Raw genomic sequence first — 9,537 nt, 5'->3', positions numbered from 1 at the left:
TCTTAGAGTGGAACAAAACAAAAGAAGCCAATCAGAAATAGAAAACAAAAGTCAGGGGCGCCTGGCTGGCTTAATCCAAAGAGCATGGGGTTCTTGATATGGGAGTATTGAGTTCGAGCCCCATGTTGGGTGTAGCGATTACTAAGAAAAACAGCAATAACAACAACAAAAAGACACGCTCAAAACACCAAAAGTCGGGGGGGGGGATGGAAAGACGGATAAGTATAACTGCATAAAAATTAAAAACTTCTGCAAGAAATAACATGCCACAAAGTGAAAAGACAACAAACTGGGGTCAAGGGTGGGGAGGACATGACAAAGGAGGCTAAATGCCTTCTGTATAAAAACTCACCAGGCAATAGGAAAAATGTCAGTAACCTAACAGCAAAGTGGGTAAACACATGAATGGGCAATTGACAAGCAAGATAAAAGCGACAGACTTGAGATGATCAGTCTTTTAATCTGAGAGATACAACTTAAAACAAGCATGTGCTGTTCTGCATTCTCACAAGGGCAAAGATCAAAAAGTTTGCTGTTGCTCAGTGTTGTGAGAAGGCAAGAACTCTCAGGGCAGTCACCTTTGCAGGTTAACCAGGGAGATCTTTGACCCAGAGAATTTAGCAACCCATAGACCCAACACAGCCTGCCTCCCTCCCAACCCTCCGTGCATCTTTCTTTGTCGATGTGTTTTTCTCTCTCTCATTTTCCCTCCCCATTGCTTAACAAAATTGCTCACAGTTTTCTTGTCTATTAAGCTGGGAAATAATTGCAAGCTAACAGCTTATCCAATTCATAAAGACTGTAACTGGTAGAAATGAACAAAATTAATTTGACAACAGCCGACACTGATACAAGCCTCAGTGGGTTTTTTTAGCTACTATATTTAGATGTTAAAAATTTGACCCTAGACAGTAGGAACTTGGTACAAATAATGCAGAAGAATCAAAATGGCAGAAGCTGTTATTGGTAAAATTTGATATAGCCAAAAGCTTATCTATGAATTAAATATCTCTTACAAATTCTTATGGAAAACGGGGAGTGTTTAATGAGCACAGGCTTAATATATCTGCGTTCCACAGCGGCCCCTCCTTGAACCATCACGGGGACGTCAGCGCATTCAGCCCCTCTTCCCACCAGTCTTTGCAAGCAGTCGGAGAAACGCTGAGTGTGGGAACCGGCCAGCGCGGGGCGTACGCCACTCCGTGCGCCGCGAGTGGCGGGGCCGCGCGGCGGGAGGACTACAACTCCCAGCACGCCCCGCGCCGCCCAGCCTTGTATTCCCAGAAGGCCGCGGGCGGCGCACTCTCGGGCAGCGCGTTCCCGACATGCCCTGCGGCGGCCGCCAACCGCCGGATTTGAATCGAGTCGGCGCTCTGTGGCTGCGGTGGCGGGATGGGCGCTTCGTCGTTGCCCCCCGCCTGGCAGTTCTACCTCAAGGACCACCGCGTTTCTACGTTCAAGAACTGGCCGTTCTTGGAGGGCTGCGCTTGCACCCCGGAACGGGTGAGACCGCGCGGCCTCCCTAGGCCCCAGGCCCGCCCCTCCCCAGAGCCCTGACGCGGCCCCGGGGTGACCCCCTCCCTCTGTGGGCTCCCGAATCCTGAGCGACCCCTCCCTCTGGGCCCCCGGGCAACCCCTCCAGCTGTGGGCTCCCAGACCCTGGGGCGACCCCTCCCTCTGTGGGCCCCCGGGCGACCCCTCCAGCGGTGGGCCGGCAGCCCCGTGAAACCCCTCCCTCTGTGGGCTTTTGGGCCCGGGGGTGACCCCTCTCTCTGTGGGATCCTGGCCGGGGCTACCCTTCCCGCTACGGGCTCCTGGGACCCTGGAGCGCCTCAGCTGAGCCTCAGCTCTCCCTTGCAGATGGCAGAGGCCGGCTTCATCCACTGTCCCACTGAGAACGAGCCCGACTTGGCCCAGTGTTTCTTCTGCTTCAAGGAGCTGGAAGGCTGGGAGCCAGATGATGACCCTATGTAAGTCCCCCAGGCCAGCGTCGCTGTGCCTTCAGGGTGCCCCGGCTCCATCCCGGGCTTCTGTTTTGAGCTGGGCCTGCGAAAACTATCTGAATTTCCAAGACACTTCGTGACGGAGCCATGGCTTTCTGAGTTCGTTTTGTGCTGGAAACAGTTATTGCAAATGGATGAATCCCTGTGCGTTGGTGCCCTGGTGGTGCTTTCAGTCTTTTCAAAGCTGATTTGGCCAGATGTCCTCCAGAGTGGATGCTGAAGGAAGGCTCATTCTTGTAGGACTGTTCTTGACGCCTTTCAGGTCTGGCTGAATACAGGAGCAGATCCTGTGGTGACCTGGGGATGGCCAGGTGCTTTCCTTGTTTTAGAGTCTTCAAATCTAAAGCTTTATTGAGCTGTCACTCATACACCAGAGAAAACAGCCTCCTAAATGGTACACTTGTGTTGTTTTGGGTTTTGTTCTTTAAGGCATCTAGATTTTTTTTTAATTCCATGTGTATGTTCGGATAGACTCTGATGGCTGTCTCTGTATGTGACGCCACATTCTTTTCTCATCTTTTTTCCCCTGTCAGACTCAATTGTTGCCATAATGTTAATATTTTCCTATAGAGCATCACCCAAGTTGTCTCTTCTTGGCCAGAAGAGAGTTGCTGTTTTCCCTAACATGTTTGTTCTTTTGACCCATTTTTTTTTTTTTTAAGATTTTATTTATTTGACAGAGAGAGAGGGAGAAGCAGGCTCCTCGCTGAGCAGGGAGCCTGACGTGGGGCTCGATCCCAGGACACTCAACCGACTAAACCACCCAGGTGCCCTTATGACCCATTCTTGACTGGGACGGCACGGTTCTCATACCAGAGATCACTGGGAAAGTACCCATTGTGTTCTTGGGAGTGAAATTCTAAGTGCTAGAATATTTCCAGATGGTAGTTCCTGTTGGCTGTCCTTTGGGCTCCGTGTGGCTGTGTGTTCATTCCAGTACTGTTTTCACACTGCTGTCTGCTATGCAGGGAAAATTCCCAATGCAGAGAATGAGGCAGGGGAGTTCCATGGAGAAGCCTGGCCAGTCATGCCCTTATTGGGATCCAGCAAGCAGATTCTGTAACAATGCCAGTGAAATGAGATTACTTCAGACAGTTCCTTCCTTGAGGATTTTAGAGGGATTTGAGGTGTGCTACCTCTGCCCTTACATACCACGTGACACCTTTCCTGCAAATTGCTGAAGGACTCCAGATAAAGTACATCAGCCCCAAGCATGGTGGGAGACGTCCAGAGACAGGGCAGGGGCAGAGGTGGGCTGTGTGGGAGCATGCCCTGGGACCCGGCACTGGTTCTGTGTACTTCACGAAGCAGAGGGAGGCGTGTTTGTGAGCCAGGGTGCTGGTTGTTGCTGACAAACCGTTGCTTTTCTCCCTTTACCTAACTCTTCTCTGTTGACGTGCTCCTATATTGATTTTTCTAGAGAGGAGCATAAAAAGCATTCATCTGGTTGTGCTTTCCTTTCTGTCAAGAAGCAGTTTGAAGAGTTAACCCTCAGTGAATTTTTGAAACTGGACAAAGAAAGAGCCAAGAACAAAATCGTATGTATTATTGGGAGTAAGAGCCAAGGGCAAACCGTGTTGAGCCTCTGTAGCACTGAGTTTCCACCCCCCCTCATATTGGAGGGGCTTTGTTTTCCTCAGTAAGCATTTTTAAGCCCCTCAGACGCATATGTGAGGATATAAAGGACAGAAAAGTATCTGTCCCGGAATGGGGTCTTGGGGTTGTGCAGTCAGAAAAACGTGTTCCCTCCCGGAAGATGTGTTTATTGTGAGGTACTTCTGGTGATGGGGCCGTGATGGTTAGGCTGGCACCCGGCCTTCAGTGACAGTCTGTGGGAGGCCATTTACATGGTATGTGTTCCTGTGTGAGCATGGTGGGGACAGAGGGTTTGGGGGCACATAGTAGCATATTGGATATTAGGAAAAAGAGGCACCAACTGGACTTTGGGATTTCTGCAGGTGAACTTTGACTTGTGGACAGGCATCCTGGCTTATCGGGAGAGAGGAGGGGTAAGGCCGTGGGTCCTTAACAGGGTGGGTACCAAGAAGCCTGGACTATAGAGAAAATCAGGGCTCCCAGTTAAATCTGAATTTCAGGTACAGGGGGGAATAATTTATTAGTATAGCTCACATTTTGTATGGATGTATACTAAAAAAGTTATTCGTTTTTATGAAGTTCAAATAGAGCTGGGCATCCTCTATTTTTATTTGCTAAGTATGGCAGTGTTACAGAGAATAAATGTTTGGGTGTTTAATATCCTTGTAGCGCAGCGGTGGGCTGGGAGTGGACGTCCTGGTTCTGTCCCTGCCACTCGTGGGCTCTGTGAGTACACAGAACCAGTCTTGTTTGCACAGAGAGGGCAGATCCCTGTGGTTTCTGAGATCCTTTTCTGGTTGAAAATTTATGTTCCTTTTTAGAGATGATTATGAAATAGTTCTGTCTAGTATAGTATAAATGCTGAAGACCAAATTGTTGTTAGGGAAGGGGAAGAAATTGGCGCTCAGCGTAGCAAGTTGTGGAAGAGCGTTTACACAGTGGGGGCCTTGGGAACTGCAGTGTTGGAATCGGGAAGTGGGCCAGGGAGAACCTTCTAGGTCAGAGGTCAACACACCTTCCATGAAATGCCATAGGTAGTAAATATTTTAGCCTTTATGGGCTGCATGATTTCTGTTAGATTTTTTTTTTTTTAAGATTTTATTTATTTGGAGAGTGAAAGCGAGAGAGCACGAGCAGAAGGGAGGGGCGGTGGGAGAGGGAGAAGCAGACTCCCCACTGAGCACGGAGCCCAATGCAGGACTGGATCCCAGGACCCTGGGATCATGACCTGAGCCGAAGGCAGATGCTTAACCAACTGAGCCACCCAGGCGCCCTCTGTTAGATATTATTCCTTGTTGTTTTTATTTTCACAACTGTTTAAAAATGTGAAAACCATTTGTAGCCCAATAGACTATATGAGAAATAGGCCATATGTCCCGTAGGCCACAGTTTGCCAAGCCCGTTCTACGTAAGAGACCAGTCTGTTTACTTAGGGGACAGTCGTGAGAAATCTGTGCCCCAGCGAGCAGGAGGAAGGTTAATGTGTAGCCCAGGGAGAGACTGAAACCAAACTGTGGAACACTGAAAGAGACAAAGGATGTTAGGTGGTTGTGACAGCACAACTCCGAGACAGTGAGTGACCCAGTGCTCTGAGGCCCCATGGCCTGGTGGGCAGAGTCAGGTGGCCTGTGGGGAGAGGCAACTCACTGTAGCAGGAAGCCCACCAGGAGACGCTTGGTCACCAGGTCACCATCATCTGCAGGAACAGCAGTGGGGCCACACCAGGCAGGTGAGAAAAGAGGAGGATGGGAAGAAAATGTTTTGCTTTCATTGTACAACTGTTTCTGTTCTGCCCAAGTCAGAATATAGGATACTTTTTTTTTTCCCTAAAGATTCTTATTTGAGGGGCGCCTGGGTGGCACAGCGGTTAAGCGTCTGCCTTCAGCTCAGGGCGTGATCCCAGCGTTATGGGATCGAGCCCCACATCAGGCTCCTCCGCTATGAGCCTGCTTCTTCCTCTCCCACTCCCCCTGCTTATGTTCCCTCTCTCGCTGGCTGTCTCTATCTCTGTCGAATAAATAAATAATTAAAAAAAAGAGAGAGAGATTCTTATTTGAGAGAGAGAGTGTGTGCGATGGAGCAACAGCAGGGGGAGGGACAGAGGGAGAAGCCGACTCCCCGCTGAGCAGGGATCCCGGTGCGGGACTCCATCCCAGGACTCTGGGATTGTGACCTGAGCCGAAGGCAGACGCTTCACCAACTGAGCCACCCAGGCGCCCCAGAATACTTTACAACATACAGATACTTTAAAACGATGCCTTTGTTTCTATTACTTTGTTTAATTACAAAACAAACAATATAAGCTTCCAGAGGAAGAACCGAAAGCTCCACCTCTGGGCTAAGTGTGAGCACTCTTAGTTGTTCAGTGTGTTTCCTTCCAGATAATTTTTAAATTTCTGTATTTTAAAGAAGAATAAAAAGTGTAAGCTGTTCATATTTTCCTTAATTGGTTTATACAACTTACACAACAGGGAAGTTTTTCCAAGGCCTGGCACTCTACTGTTGTGATGTAGAGCTGTGCTCTCCAGCCATCAGCTGCGCGTGGCTTTTATGACCAAGATTCTATAGAGTGCAGATTTCCGTGCTACGGTCACACACACAGCGTCTCACCTGCCCGGTGGCTGCACCGCGCAGATAACGGAATAGTTTTGTCATTGCAAAAGCTTCTGTTGGACATGCCGTTCTAGAGTACCGGCTGATTGTGAGATTTGCTACAAATAATTTATCACTAATATAAAACTCAGGTTCCCTTGTGTCCCCATGCACTTGCGCATGTGAGTGGATGGTCATGTCTGGGGTCAGAGCCAAGTGCAGGGAACTGGCATAACCAGAGGTCTGTCTGCTTCGCCCTGGAGCCCCCAGGTGGGCAGTCTAGGGCACCTCACTCCTGGGGGTGGGCTGGCATGCAAACCCCATCTGTTCTGTAGGGGTAAATAAGGTTGGGGGCTGGTATTTTAAACTATTAAGTCAGCTATCTGATTGCAGCATGTAGTTTAAGGTAATCATTTATTAGACATTCATTAAAAAGAACCAGATGTTATCACTGTGTTGGGTACGCAGATCCTGGAGACAAGGAACGTGTTTGCTGTGATGCTGGGGATTTCTGAGGCCCCAGACTTACACGGGAGGTGCTGCTGCTAGTCCCTGTGGTGGGATTGCTGATGGGGCGGCCCACCTGGGGCCTGATGCGGGGCAGGCACGCTGCCTGCTCCATGACAGTTCTTGCTGCTGCATCGCTACCTCTGCCTTTTGAGAAAAATGAAGCAAATTAGAACCAGTTAGAAAATAAATCAGTTCATGGGAGCAAGTAGAGAAACCTCTGTTAGACTTGAGTTTGTAGACACTAGCGATGAGGGTAAAATAAAGCATAAGAGGAAGGAAGGAGGAAGAGTCCTAAGCTCCAGATGGCAAGCTTTTGCTCAGTGAGTTTTATGTTTTTAATAGTGAGTTTGATTTTTTTTTAAGATTTATTTATTTGTTTATTTTGGGGGCGCCTGCGTGGCTCAGTCGTTCGGCGTCTGCCTTCAGCTCGGTTCATGATCCCAGGGTGCTGGGATCAAGGCCCGCATCGGGCTCCTTGCTCAGTGGGAGCCTGCTTCTTCCTCTCCCACTTCCCCTGCTTGTGTTCCCTCTCTTGCTGTCTCTCTCTCTCTCTGTCAAACAAATAAATAAAATCTTAAAAAAAAAAAAAAAAAAAGATTTATTTATTTATTTTAGAGAGAGAGTGGGGGGGGGGCAGAGGAAGAGGGAGAATCCCAAAGAGACTCCTCGCTGAACGCGGAGCCTGGCTGAGCGCGGAGCCTGACGTGGGGCTTAGTCTCGGGACCTGAGATCATGCCCTGAGCTCAAATTAAGAGTCAGATGCTTAACCGACTGAGCCACCCAGGCGGTGCTCCATGAGTTTGACTTTTGCTTCAATCCACCTTTATTAATACATGGGGGCGCCTGGGCACCTCAGTCAGTTGAGGGCCTGGCTCTTGATCTTGGCTCAGGTCATGATCTCAGCGTTGTGGGATCAACCCCTGAATTGGGCTCTGTGCTCAGCGGGGAGTCTGCTTGGGATTCTCTTTCTCCCTCTTCCTCTGCCCCTTATCCTGTACATGTGTGCACACGCTCACTCTCTCTCTTTCTTTCTAAAATAAGTAAATCTTTTTAAAAAATGTATAAAATGGAGGTGTTGACCTCCATGTTGTGATTAAATTATAGCCTCTGTACATTGGGGCTTAATTAATTTTAGGCTTTTTTGAAAGAAGAAAAAAGGAAATAAAAAATATATTTTAAAAGGCCATGGTGAGGGCCCCTGGCTGGCTTAGTTGGTGGAGCATGCTACTCTTGATGTCATGGTTATGAGTTCAAGCCCCATGGTGGGCGTACAGATTATTAAAAATAAAAATAAAAAAGACCATGGTCATCTTTCCGTATCTGTAAAGACGAGGCTCTCGGGCTGCAGAGTTGTCCATTACAGGGCACACCATTAATTGTCAGGTGCTGTGTTCTCTTCTTTGTGTCAATTTCTTATTTTTTAAGTTAATTTTTCTTTTAATTAATAATTTTAAGCCTTATACATGGCGGCAAAATTAAGATACACAAAAATACATAATGAAAAGTAATTTTTTTAAGTTAGCCTCTAATTAGGAAACAAATTTAACCCAGTAAAGGTCTGTTAGCTTTTTAATGTGTCAGAGAAATCAAGGCGAACACACATGAGGGTAGGGAGAGAGGATCTGCTCACGTGATCCGGCATTTGTTCTTCTGGGGAGAGCACTGAGCAGAATGAACAGATTAGAAGGCAGGTTCAGGGAGCCCCTGAAAGCAAAGAATCTCTTCTGTTTCAGGAGAAAGCTGAGGGTCGTCAGTGTCTCTCCGTGGACAAGAAGGGGGCTCTGGACTGGAACTGGGGGAGCTTCAGAAGCAGTACAGGGCGGTGGTTAAGAGCAGGGCTGGGCCACAGACTAGCCGGGTCACCTGGACACCACTCTGGGCCTTGGTTTCCTCATCGTAGAATGCAGACAGTGATGGCCCCTGCCTCACAGGGACGCCGAGCAGTAAAGCATTCGTGTGTGTGAAGCAGGTGAAATGGTGCTTGGGACACACGAACGTTGCAGAGGTGTTTCTTAATCACTAGGGTGTAGCTGAAGTGGGAGGCCCTAGCGTTGCTTCGGGATAGTCACGCCCAGATAGCCGGGTGTCTCCATCCTAGCACAGCCCCTGATTTATTCAGGTGCTCGAGGAATGTTGCCCTGTTTTTTTCCATGTTGATTTTATCGTCAGGGTGTGATTGGGAAGCTCTCGGTTCAGTTTCAAGCACCTATTCTTTATTTCCAGGCAAAGGAAACCAACAGTAAGCAGAAAGAATTTGAAGAGACCGCAAAGAGAGTGCGCGGTGCCATCGAGCAGCTGGCCGCCGTGGAGTAACGCCTCTGCCGCGCGCACTGCTCCCAAGCGGGGCGGCCCCGGCGGGACCCTTCACGGCGCCGTAGGGAAGGAGATCATCCACAATTTAAGTTAGAATATTTAAGCTGTACTTTTGTTTTTTTCTTGAAAGTGGTGCCAGGGGCTGCTTCTCGTGCAGCTGGTGCTGCTGAGTCCGGTAACCAATTCGCTCATTTTTCTTTGGTAGTTTTTGTGCTCTTTGTTCCTGGACTTGCCAGGGTGAGAAGTGTGTTCTCACGGGCAGAGCCCTTCCACAGTGACGCATCGGGGCTTCAGATTGACGCCAGACTGTGGAGCCTGAGATTTGATGCCTGAACGTGATCGTAGGTCTGTTGTGACTGGACAAATAGAGAATTAAGGATGCCATTTTAGATTTTATTTGTCTAATAATCTGAATTTATGGTGTGCATTTCTTGTGTTCCCACTACTCTGTATTATCTCGCTTGGGTATCTACAAGTCCTGCGGCCATCCTTCAACCCCGTCGGTCTGTGGTACCACAGCCTC

At 48.7% G+C, this 9,537-nt stretch overlaps 1 protein-coding gene across 2 annotated transcripts; it reads left to right on the top strand.

Annotated features, from left to right (window-relative positions):
• Positions 1–1,318: 1,318 nt before the first annotated feature.
• Positions 1,319–9,410, top strand: BIRC5 (baculoviral IAP repeat containing 5). 2 transcript variants are annotated; one of them, XM_045814154.2, is made up of 5 exons: positions 1,319–1,503; positions 1,861–1,970; positions 3,424–3,541; positions 3,962–4,012; positions 8,925–9,410. In XM_045814154.2, exons 1-5 carry the CDS (start codon positions 1,393–1,395, stop codon positions 9,012–9,014), a joined length of 480 nt encoding a protein of 159 aa, XP_045670110.1. In that variant the 5' UTR covers positions 1,319–1,392; the 3' UTR covers positions 9,015–9,410. The 2 variants fall into 2 exon arrangements, with proteins under 2 accessions (XP_045670110.1, XP_045670111.1); XM_045814155.2 differs by lacking the exon at positions 3,962–4,012.
• Positions 9,411–9,537: the final 127 nt, after the last annotated feature.

The sequence above is a fragment of the Ursus americanus genome, chromosome 23 (genome assembly GCF_024610735.1).
Source record: "Ursus americanus isolate L20-20 chromosome 23, mUrsAme1.1.p, whole genome shotgun sequence".
NCBI lineage: Eukaryota > Metazoa > Chordata > Mammalia > Carnivora > Ursidae > Ursus > Ursus americanus.
This window is presented reverse-complemented; position numbering and strand designations above follow the sequence as displayed.